Here is a 12,235-nt window from a genome sequence, read left to right as displayed (position 1 = left end):
GCCAGGGTGGTGTTTGAGTGGATCCTGAGTGAAGCGTGTTACCCTGCTGACTCCTCGATGTCCTGTTGCCATTCTGCTAGATTAGAAGGTTTCAAACTGCTGTAAAAATATAACGTTTGCAACTGGTATAATGGTCCAACACAACTGATGCCTCCAATGTGTTTATTTGCCTCTATTGGTCCCCTGATAACATGGATTTTTAGTCTTTGATGTGTGGACATTAAAGGGCCTTTGAAAAGGTCCTTTGTGCCAAGTGTCTAATTTAAATGGCATTTAAAGCATTGATTTAGTCCTTAGTCCATCAATAATGACCACAGGAGCTGGAGGACAGAAAAGCCACTTTTTTGTAGTTGTATATCGGCCCCCTGCTGGGCCACGTTCACAGTTCCTATCTGAGATCTCTGACCTCTTATCTGACTTGGTCCTCAGAACAGATAAAGTCACTATTATTGGAGACTTTAACATCCATGTAGACGTTATAAATGACAGCTTTAGAAATGGCTTCATCTCATTACTTGAGTCAGTTGGTTTCCTCCAGCAGATAAACCAACCAACTCATCCAGTAGCTTCAACCACACCCTTGATCTAGTTCTGACTAATGGTGTTGAGGTAGAACATGTGTCAGTGTTCCCTCAGAACCCCCTCCTGTCAGATCATTCCTTCATCACTTTTACATTTATGTGAGGAATCCAGATTCACAGTGCCGAAACTGAAGAATGAGACATAAACATGCTTCAAGAACTGTAAATGAACTTTTTTTTAAATTCACCAAAATGTTTTCTGCATATCTACACCCAACAGCATCCATCGCCAGCGTCATCATGGCAGGGTCGGGCCTGGTTAGTCCTTGGATGGGAGACACCTGGGAATACCAGGTGCTGGAAGCTTTCTGCACTCCCCCACTGGGCCAGCAGGGGGCGCTGCTGCTACTGATCATTATCCAGCCAGATATTATTTCCTTCTAACTTCTTAGTCCTGTCAACATTTTCCCCAAAGCTCTTCATTTAACACGTAGACTTACAGGTATCAGTCACCTCTAACATTTAATATTTTTATTTCACTATTTAATGAAATTCTAAGATTCTGAGTTCTGAGTACAGTTAACATTTCCCTTAAATATTCAGATAAAACATTTAGAGTTACAGTTAATAGTTAACTGTATCATTTAACATTTAAATTTCACTCCGCGGCCTCCACAGGTTCGGTATCTACCACTTCTTGGGATTGCCGGGCTGTTCAGCAGCTCTCTCGGAGCGCCGCCCTGTAATGGGAGTTTTAACATCCATCTGGGAAGTTATCGAGGGCGGGGGGGGCAGGAAAGTTCTTGGGTTTTTGTTCCAAACTCCATAATCGTTGAGGTCAAAGTTGTGTCAGATTATTTTTTTTATTTTTTTTAACTTTTCTGTATTTTGTTGAGTAATGTAATTGCAGCTGCCAAGTTTAATCCTGAGTGTTTGTGCCAGTTTTTATGCTGGTGGTCGTTTCCCTTCCAGCAGTAATTTAGTGTTGATCTGTATCCGTGAACTGTTGCTGTGTCGGCATCACTTGTGCCACTTCCACCACCTCCATGTTTGCTGCTGTTGGTTTGTCAGATGCTAACGCTGCTAGCTTCCCTGCTGGGCAGGGCAGGTCCATTGAAGACCAGAGAAATAAAGCTTCATTTTCAGGTGTCATCAGTCCCATAAAAGGCTGAGCCCCTGCAACATGGAACTGTGCTGAGGCTCAGTCAAAGGCAGCACTGCTTTGACACATCAGAAATACAATTTTAACTGAAATCTGAATTCAACAGAGGCAGTTTAGTAGCAAAAGAGGGCTCATCGACTCCTATTTGATTGATAGGACTATCCAGATTCACAGTGCCGAAACTGAAGAACGAGACATAAACATGCTTCAAGAACTGTAAATGAACTTTTTTTTAATTTAAATTCACCAAAATGTTTTCTGCATATCTACACCCAACAGCATCCATCGCCAGCGTCATCATGGCCTCATTGACATCCGCATCACAACTGCGTCACATCATCAGGGCCAACATGACGCCATAGCATGATGTCATAGCATGATACCATAGCATGATGTCATAGCATGATACCATAGCATGATGTCATAGCGTGACGTCATAGCGCGACGTCATAACATGACGCCATAGCATGATGTCATAACGTGATACCATAGCATGATGTCATAGCGTGATGCCATAGCATGATGTCATAGCATGACAACATAGTCGAAATGTTTAAAACAAAAACATATAGTGATAAATTGAATTCTCGATCATAAAAAAACAACAACCCTTCAGCACCACCTGTCAACATTGCACATCCTGTCATAGCATAGCATCGAGTTTCTTTCTTAAAATGGCTCCTCGGACAGAAAATAGTCCCAGTGTGACCTGCCGTGGCGACGGCAACGATGGTGACAGCGATACACCCCATAATCACCAGCAACGGTTGTGTTCATGTTTTTCCTCAGCGTCGCCTTTGGGCACTTCAGTCAGTTCATTGTTTGTTGTTTTTGCCTTAAAAGCGCCACTATATCATGTTAATAGCGTTTACTTCCTGTTTGGTCACCTGTGTTTAGGTTTTCCGTGTCTCGACTCACATCGGGAGTGTTGGTCACCATCAGACCTGGTGAAACGTGTGTGACTGAATTACTGCATTGAATTATGAGGATTTGTTTGATTAAAAAGGATTAAAAATGATGCGGTATCAGAAATGGCGTTAAATTTGAGTCAAAGGTATTTTGACTCCTGTTGTCTGTGTTTTATTACTAAAATACTACTTGTATCCAATGGGTTTTTTTTACTTTAAAAACCATTTCAAAGATTGTTGTGGTGTTCTGGTTGTGTGTTGAACGTGGACATTTTTTGTCTTACAAAAGTCTTCATGCGCCGTTTTCACCTTATTCTTAGTATCTTTTAATGTATACATCAATACATTTTAATTTATAAACCCACCTCTAGTGTTACTTTGTCTTCTGTCGTTTGTTTTTTTTTGGGATAATTTGGATCGTATATATTAGAGGTCCATTTTGTGAAGTTTAAACATGGCTATATTCTCCATTATTTCCTTTTAAATAAAACAATAAGACATATATACAGAGTGCTGACAGAATATAACCGTGAAATTTGTTTATGGAACCATTGCATTATATTGAATGATATGGCTATAGTGGCAAATTTAAACATACTGTACACTGTATATACTCCTCCCAATGAAATGATATAATGTCATATAATCTAATTTAAGGGCTATTTTGAATTAAAGAAACACCTGTTATGCTAAAGGAGAGAAAAAAGGGGTGAAAATGACATCGCGCGATATCCCTCCCCAGCACTTGCATAAATCTCTTCTTTAAATCATCTGATATATACAGAAATACATTTGACTGTAACATATATGGCTCCGCGTTGCCTCGACACGGTTCAGAAACCAAATATTCAGCTTCTCCCTTTTTTCGGAATACCGGCGCGTTCGCGTGGATCTAAGTAAAACTGAATTTGAAGAATGAACCCATGTCATCATTTCATAAAGTTTTTTTTTAAGTCTGCAAAGCTACAAAAACATATATTAGCAAGAGTCCGCCCGTTGTCGCAGGTGTGTCCCGTGGTTAGCATACGAAAAAATAGATATCTGATGTTAGACAAAACGCTAAGACGTTTGTTTTCACAGCTGGAGCGAACAAAGGGTAGAAATGAAACAACATCTCCAAAGGTACAGCAATGCCAGCATGACGACACCTAAGTTGCTGAGTTCTTCTTTAAAAGACTCGCCGTTTATTCTTTTTTTTTTTTTTGTACAATACTCCCTCGGCAGTAATCAATGAAACGCAAAAGCCCACGAAAAAAACAAAATAAACCAACGTAAATCGAGACAAAAGAGTCCCCTTTTTTTTCTCGGATCTTCTGGAGCCGCTGAGGTTTAGAACACACATATTAACAGGTTGTTTGGTGTTTACATTTGATTTGGACCTCTCATAAACAAACAAACAAACCAAAGAATTCAGTTTCTTTTCACTTTTCTGGCTTCATAGTGGACCTTCAGGGAAAGGCGAGGATGTTCCGGTCCAGACCGGTCGGAGGGGGCCGAGACAAGTCTTGGCTGTAGCACGACTGCACTCATAAAACAGAGCTGGGCACCGCGAACAGGTGCTGGACCAAGGAGTCCCTGTTCTACCCCGTGTGCCCCGGTTAGGCCCGGCGGTGGGAGGGGCTTAAATGGCAACAAGGGACTGGAGCAGGAAAAGGAGCCTGGTGGGAGAACCAGCGCCAGAAGATAGGAGCTGGAATGAGGGGAAGGGGCAAAGCTTTGGAGTATTGGGCGCTTCGAGGGTCAGGACACCTGGAAGAGAGCACATGCACGATTAAATCGTGGGTTAGATGAACTACAACCACAGTGGTGACGTACTGGGCCGTTGCTGGGCAGCGAGGCCTTCAGCAGATGGTCTCGAGATGGCACGAGTTCTGCAGTAGGAAGAGAAGAAGAGTTAGCGGAACCACACGGGTCCGACCTCTAAATAAACAGTGAATCCTGCGTCCACGTCTGGGGCGCGTCTCACCGGGGGGTCGCTCCACTGGCGGGGGAGATCTTCTGGCTCAGGCGGGTAGGACATCCAGGACGGGCTGCGGTACGAGGACGGCGGAGACATGATGAAGTAGTCCGAGTACCCAGGACGGTTGGCGGATATAGCGTAGACAGCTGTTATTGGGTTTCCTGGAAGACGTAGACATGAAGTGACGGATCTGTGGACGCCTCCTGGGTCCGTCCTGAGGACGCTGCCGTACCTGAGTAGGTGCTGATGGACTGGTCGATGGTCACTGCAGGAAAGGGAGTCCTGGACAATGGCAGGAAGGGGGCGCCGTTGAGCTGCTGCGGGGGCAGTTCGGCCGCCTCTGAGCCGCGGGGTTTATAACTGACGTCGGGGTTGGAGCTGCGAGCAGGGACACACACATGTGATGGGAACAGCAATGAAGGACTCGACCTGTGGACCCTGAAACATCTGCAGCCTGAAGAAGAACCCTGAAGAAGGTTTAGGGTTCAAATATAAACCCACAGGAGACCTAATTAGTCAATAAATGACCAATTTAACGAGCATAAAGTTGATTCGCCACCCGTGAAAGGCTCCAAGGTCTCCAGCAGGTCGCAGCAGGAGAGCCAACGTGCTCGTATGCCAGTCATCCATCATCCATCCATCCATCCACCCACCCATCCATCCACCCACCCATCCATCCATCCACCCATCCATCCATCCATCCATCCATCCATCCATCCACCCACCCATCCATCCACCCATCCATCCATCCATCCATCCATCCATCCATCCATCCATCCATCCACCCACCCACCCATCCATCCATCCATCCACCCACCCACCCACCCACCCACCCATCCATCCACCCACCCATCCATCCATCCATCCACCCATCCATCCATCCACCCACCCATCCATCCATCCATCCATCCACCCACCCACCCATCCACCATCCATCCATCCACCCACCCATCCATCCACCCATCCATCCATCCACCCACCCACCCATCCATCCATCCATCCATCCACCCACCCATCCATCCATCCACCCATCCATCCATCCATCCACCCACCCACCCATCCACCCACCCACCCATCCATCCATCCACCCATCCATCCATCCACCCATCCATCCATCCATCCATCCACCCACCCATCCATCCATCCATCCACCCATCCATCCATCCATCCATCCATCCATCCATCCATCCATCCATCCACCCATCCATCCACCCATCCACCCATCCATCCATCCACCCACCCCACCCATCCACCCATCCACCCATCCATCCACCCATCCATCCATCCATGTACGTGTAGCTTTTGTAATACCGTCGTAGCGAAGTCCCAAGTGGTGGTCCTGGTCTAGAAGGGATCAGAGGTGGGGGGGAACCGATTCCCATATCAGGAAGTTGGGTAAAGCGGAAACCCTGTAAAGTTACAGACGGTAAAACAATAAAATAATGGAGCTGTAATCAGAGAGCGTCATCGACGGAGGCGTTTAAGGAAAAAACAAGGAGGGAGATTTCAAGCACGAGTGGAAATGTCGAGGAAAAAGTTAAAATATGCAAAAAAATCCAACAGTGGAATGTAAATTTCCTAAACGTAGCAGCGGTCGTCTGTTGCCGTGTTACTCAACTTGCCTAAAACGGTTTCACACGGATAAAAGGTGGAGAAACAGTCGCTCGGAATTATGGATTTATTTCCCCTTAACTGAACAGGAAGCTTCAACCTCTTCTGAATTTAAATACTGATAAATGTGTTTGAGAGCTTAAACAGAAAGTATTCCGTTGTTATTGGAGCCGGGTCCCAGACGGTTGTCATAGTTACGAGAGGTTTTGCTCTTTTATCCTCAGCTAATGAAACGTTCATTTGTACTTACTGGTTTGGGCAGGCTACACTGGTGCATGTCATCGTAGCCTGCGCTCCTCTGCCTGCCTCCGCAGGGGTGGTTGATGGTCCCGGGGGCGCTGGTCACTCCGTCGCTGTAGTGGCTGGTGTGGGAGGGGTTGTAGCCCCTGTGGGCGTGGCGGTGGTGCTGGTGGTGGCTGCTGAGGAGCGAAGACGTGCAAACAGTTCCCAAAAAACCGCCGCCGTTGGATTTAGTAACAACAATCCACATAAATAAAGAAGTTTACTTGTTGGGAGGAGAAGGCGGGTCATGGTCCGGAGGAGCCAGGCTGAAGGCGTTGCCTAGCAACACGTGCATCTGCTGGCGGACCTCATCGATGGACGGCTGAGAGCTGAGTGTGGAGGAGTCGGAGCCGCAGTGAGCCTTCACCCCCAGGCTGCTGTTGCCCGTGCCAGTTGATCCGCCTCCAAAGCCCAGAGAGGTTATCAGATGGTCCACGTTGGTCTCCTCGAACGGTTCCGGTTCACCCTGAAGAGCAGCATTTTCAATGAGGAGGGCAAAGAGTTCGCAGGAGCCAACAGACGTGCAGCCAACGCGTGTTCGGGCTGCATCTCTGGAGGAGACCAGCGCTCCGATCCGTAAATCAGGCGGACACAAACTGTTCTCCCGGGGCTGCTTCACAGATTCCGGTTTATTCAAAGCTCCCAACTGTTACCAAGGCTCCCGCCTGAATCCAAGAGGCTATAATCACATTCACAGTGGGTGATATTCAGGATGGAAGCTGCTGCTACTTCTGTCAGCAGACATTTGCTTTCTTTCTTTCTCCATCTCTTCCTGGGATCCAAATAGACAAAGTCTTTCCTCTGATCACGTTGGCCTTCCTTTCCCCATCTCGGGGTATGGTACAAATTCAAAAGTGCTTCCTGGAGCAGGCCTAGCCAGCTAACGCAGGGATGGGGGTGATAAACCTTCCACCGTGATGTTATTCCCTACTAGTTTGACAAAGACCTAAAGCTTTGGATCACCGTCACATACTCGCTACTCACATCGTAACCATTGTTGTGGATGCCCCTCCTGGATCTTTCTCTCAACACCAACATGTCCATCTCCGTCTCCACGGGGCTCGGGCTGCTCAGGGACTGGCGGCTCCAGTAGGTGGGCTCCCTGGGGTGGGAGTACCTGCAGTGTAGCAGTGGGATATGTTCAGTAGTCCTGACGCAACGGCACCGAAGGAGATTTAACCAACCAAAACGGACAAGATGCTATCAAGATTTACATGCAGCAGTTATGGTGCCACCACCACCAGGTCAATTAGGCTCGGAAGCACCTCGTTACCGATGTAGAGCTTTACAGGCTACGTGGCTGTTAAGCTAATCTCTTAGAGCTCACTCCAGCTATATGCTATATTTAAGGATGTGGTTCCTCTGGACAGGTGTTAAACCTGTGTTTGGTGGCCTGTCGGTCACCTGGGGCGTCCCATCAGGTGATATTTGGTTCAGAAACCATTGGAATTCTGTCTCCCGTGTTAAAATGATGGGTGGCTCTTTTCCACCTTTTTATTACCTCTTGTGACATCCTGCAAACGACGCCCTTTTCTCCTCGGCAGTCATCGGCTCTTTGACCGAGCCGTCGTGCCGGCTGAGTCGGGTTTCGCGGTGACTGTAACCATGGCTGCCGCTCTCGGACAGGGAAGCGTCTCCGTAGCCTTTCCTGCGAGCTTTTTGCCGCAGTTTGTTTCTGTAGTGCTCGATGTCGGACTTCTGTTTCAGACCCCCGTGATTTGCCTGTCAAGATTTCAGTCACATGATCCCAACATTCCCGATCGTAGTGACATCATCTGTTTTTTCTTAAAACTTTGGGTAGGAGTTCTCTTTTTCTTATCTCCCCGCACCACTAAGCCTGATTGGGAGCAGCTTTCCCATTATCACATTAGGAGTCCCACACTGCTGACTTACATCTCCGTTGACGACTACGGAGTCTTGGCTGTGGGACGACGATGATGGGTAGGAGTAGGTCGGTTGCGCGGTCATGGGTTTGATGGTGATGAGACGCAGAGATCCCGAATGGTCCTCGTACGGGTCTGAGGAAAAGGGGAAAAAATACTGTCATCGAATACATGTTGACGATGTTGCAGGCAGAGCAAAGGAAGAAAATCCACTTATTTACACCTGTGCAAATCTACATTTATAATAATATTTAAGATAGAGGAAATAGGTGAAAAGTGAAGTGGCTCGGCCCATCGAATGAAGGAACGTCGTTATTTTGAACCTGGATCCTGCATAAAGCTGTGTGCAGAGCCTAGATCGCAAGCTAGCTCATTGTAGCCACAGTGATATAATTGTAGCTAGACTGCTAACCCCATATTTTCCATTTCACATAAATGGTGTAAATGTTCTCTCCCAGTATGTGGGGTGATTATCAAATTCAATATGTGTTGTAAGAGACGGCACGTTACACGCTCCGTGGTGCGTAACGTGGTTTAGGAGCAGCAGCCCAGTGTGTGCTGTTGCATCCCATGAAAACACGGCAGGCTGGTCAAGGGCTGGTGGGGGTCTCCTGTCACAGAGGCTGGTGATCCGGTTAGATGCTGATTTCACTGATTGTTGCTCTCTTGCTCTGTTGAACATTTATGGTGTTGCTACATAACCTGCGGTGTAATAACTTTATTATGTTATTTCATTTGGTGGCTGAAAACTACTTTACTGCTTCATTTCTGATGCAATCTACACTTACAAACCAGTAGATCCGTTTTTCTGGACTGTTGTAGAGATGATTTAAACACAGAACAGACCCAGAAGCTCTTATTTTATTCACCGTTGGTCACAGTTTTGTGTCAATATTCTATTTTAGATATTATATCCTCAGGCTCTGCAACTAGGAGCATTAAAATCCATCTGTGCTACAGGAAGTGTGTCTCTGGATGGACACCAGCCTCGGCAACAGGGACAGAAAAGCTCAAACTGCCTGAGCACCCTGTGGGCCCCGCAACACACAGGCCTTTTAAAGGCCCACGGTCCAAAGGACAAGCACAGAGACACCCCTGAGAGGGCGCTGCCCCGATGGAGATGACCACCATAAAGGATCAAGGACACCGGGGCAGCACGTCCCTCACAATGATGGAGAGAAGGGACGTAAAGCGTAGAACCCCTGGTTGTCCTTCGGTGGGGCCCCAACGCTCACCGTTGGGGCCCCACCGAACGCTCACCGTTGGGGCCCCAACGAACGCTCACCGTTGGCGCTCTTCTTATGGAGCTCCTCTTTGCCCGTCTTGCTGCTGTTGCTCATCGTTGTCCTCCGGGCGGAGGAGCTCTTGCCAGTGTTCAGCTTCCCGGAGCCATGACTCGACATCGACCCGTCCTCCTCATTTGGTAACCGCCTGTAGTATCCATGGCAACAGAGACAGACAAGGAGAGGAGGCAGGGCCTTGAGAGCGTGCACATAGAGGACGCTGCTTCCCAGTGAACACAAACTGAAATAACTGAAATAACTAAATAAATAACATCAGACACGTGCACGATGAGCACGCCGGGTCGGAACCTTCACCATAAATGTGTCAGTCAGGCAACAGTTTGAGTTGTGCTGCTTCTCAGAAGGATTTAACGTTGCGTTACGGTCACCTGGAGCTTCCTCGTTAACACACACACACACACACACACACACACACACACACACACACACACACACACACCTGTCTACCTAAGCTACAGCAGCTACAGGAGTTGACAGGCATGTCTGTAGGTGGTGTGAGAAGCAGGGATCAGCAACAGTGGACAGCCAACAGCCACAGGCGAGGCTAACACCTTGTCCAAGTAAACACACGCGTGTGCGTGCACAACATCCTGGGCGGTAGCCAAAAGCTGATCAAATCCCAGTAGATTTTCTTCTATTTCAACGAATTAAAGGAAGAGATTTTTTTATCCACTTCCTAGCGTCCAGAAACGTTGCAACCAAATCCAAACCCAAAGAAGCGAAATGTTTTAAGATGCTTTTAAAAACAGGAAGTGAGTCAGTCTGCCTGATGTGTAGGGGGCTGATTACATAAGAACTGACAAAGTGAGGTCCCCTCTTCGCTTCCTCTGAGACTTGATCTGCCAACCTGAGGGCCCAAGAGGGGGGCAACGATGGAGCAGGTCAGTCAGGTAGATCGGGGCAAGTTCGTGATGCCAAAACTGGACTAATGTGCTCTCCTGTTTTTGGTGCCAGGTAACAAATGTGCAGCCACATTTGGGACCAGCTGGTCCAAGCCTGGCTGGGGCCAACATAGTGATGTTGGAGTCATCATCAGGACAATGTCATAAAACCTATCTGATGCCAAGAAAAACCAAGAAGAATGTAAGTCGCTGTCTTACCCTCCTTTATGTATGTCAGCCGATGGGGGTCTCTTGTTGGAGGTGACATCCTGGTGGACCTTTTTGTCCAACGACAGTGACATCAGAGCATCCCGTACCGGCAGGCCCAGTGCTAGCGTCTCCTTGGTGACAGAGGCGGTCTCACTGCCAGTTCTGCCCATGTGTTTCTTGGCATAATCAAATCCCTGGACAGGCTGCCAGGCAGGGAAAGAAGCCACAAAAATGTGCCCTTAGTGAAATTACAACCAGTAGAGTTTAGCAATGGCACCAACTGGACGATCAGTCCAGTAAGGAATTTTTTAACCAGGTGTTGTAGTAGTTGTTGATGTTGTTCTTTAACAAATACAGTTTTGATGGCCAGGGCTAGTTATGATATCTTTTATTTCCTAACTGGATTGATGTCCCTTAAAACAACAAGCCATTTTCAGCAGATGCCAAATGCACACTGGCGCACATATATTGTACAGACTCTGATGCAGAATAACGTGGAACAAAAAAGAAAAAACACTTTGCTGGGATACATTCCAGTCCTCCCAGTGACCCCGAGTAGAGACGACTCCTGTTCAGACACAGTGGTGTGGATAAGTGGCCCTTAGCCAGCAGAGAATGAAGCAGTACCGAAAAGGGAAGAAGTTCAGCGGATATTTTTGAGAACACGCACCTGCACGTTGGACTGTTTGGACTAAATTACTGCGACCTTCGTGGGATTTAAAAGCATTGGATTTACATTTAATACCCTCAGTGGTTTTAAAAATGGAACAGAAATACGTACCGGTAGATGTCCTGGCTCCTTCCCCAATTAAAATAGTTTACAAGACAAGTTGACTTATGAACATTTCCAGCAGTGTGATAGTGCAGAAGATCTTTCCCCACTTTTTAACTGTTTAATATTTCACCGTGACAGTTTCTAATTAAGGACAGTGCCATTGCATTTAATGTTACATAACTCCACACTTCCATACCTCAGAGTGAATATCATTCATAATGAACAACTTGATCCTTTCAAAGCTGATATCATCAACAGTGTGATATTTTGATCACAATCCTGGCTGAAGCTGCAGAGTTCAACTCAGCAAAAAGATATCTGTCGCACCACTGATTTAACGGACATTTTTTTAAAAAAAAGATGAACTTTTATTTTTGGCAGCTCTAAAATGGGATGCCTTAGTTGTTTGATGATGCATGCTAAAGTCTGAGTGCACGCAAGGGTAACTAGCATGGGCAACTAGTCTCATTAATAAGTCATCAGCATACCCGAGTGTTTTATTGGCTAGCACCAATACGCAGGGCCACGGAGGGCCAAGTGTCAGTACACAGGAGAAAAAAGTGGGATGTACTGTTGAACGCATGTCTTTACATTCACACTACCTGCTGAAATGAGGTATGACAACAGTTGTGCTGCCATAATGTTAAAGTGTTTGAGGCCTTGTGCTATTCACATTTGTATCTGATCATGTGCGTACCCAAGGGAAGGTCGTGCCAGTATGTAATCTATAGGTGCTTC

At 46.8% G+C, this 12,235-nt stretch overlaps 1 protein-coding gene across 4 annotated transcripts in view; it reads right to left on the bottom strand.

Moving 5' to 3' along the window:
* Positions 1-1,895: 1,895 nt before the first annotated feature.
* Positions 1,896-12,235, bottom strand: part of kiaa1549la (KIAA1549-like a) — a 40,996-nt gene continuing 30,656 nt past the window's right edge. For 2 of the 4 annotated variants that reach the window (XM_029841969.1, XM_029841972.1), the window contains 12 exons: positions 10,732-10,925; positions 9,613-9,758; positions 8,338-8,462; positions 7,946-8,166; positions 7,429-7,561; positions 6,669-6,910; positions 6,413-6,581; positions 5,863-5,960; positions 4,784-4,929; positions 4,558-4,712; positions 4,407-4,462; positions 1,896-4,340 (listed from right to left, as the gene is read on the bottom strand). In XM_029841969.1, the coding sequence (XP_029697829.1) occupies positions 4,433-4,462; positions 4,558-4,712; positions 4,784-4,929; positions 5,863-5,960; positions 6,413-6,581; positions 6,669-6,910; positions 7,429-7,561; positions 7,946-8,166; positions 8,338-8,462; positions 9,613-9,758; positions 10,732-10,925 (1,659 nt within the window). In that variant the 3' untranslated portion in view covers positions 1,896-4,340; positions 4,407-4,432. The remainder of the gene's footprint in view (positions 4,341-4,406; positions 4,463-4,557; positions 4,713-4,783; positions 4,930-5,862; positions 5,961-6,412; positions 6,582-6,668; positions 6,911-7,428; positions 7,562-7,945; positions 8,167-8,337; positions 8,463-9,612; positions 9,759-10,731; positions 10,926-12,235) is intronic. The other 2 variants (XM_029841971.1, XM_029841970.1) reach the window with 2 other exon arrangements.

This window comes from Takifugu rubripes, chromosome 9 (assembly GCF_901000725.2).
Source record: "Takifugu rubripes chromosome 9, fTakRub1.2, whole genome shotgun sequence".
Lineage (NCBI taxonomy): Eukaryota > Metazoa > Chordata > Actinopteri > Tetraodontiformes > Tetraodontidae > Takifugu > Takifugu rubripes.
This window is presented reverse-complemented; position numbering and strand designations above follow the sequence as displayed.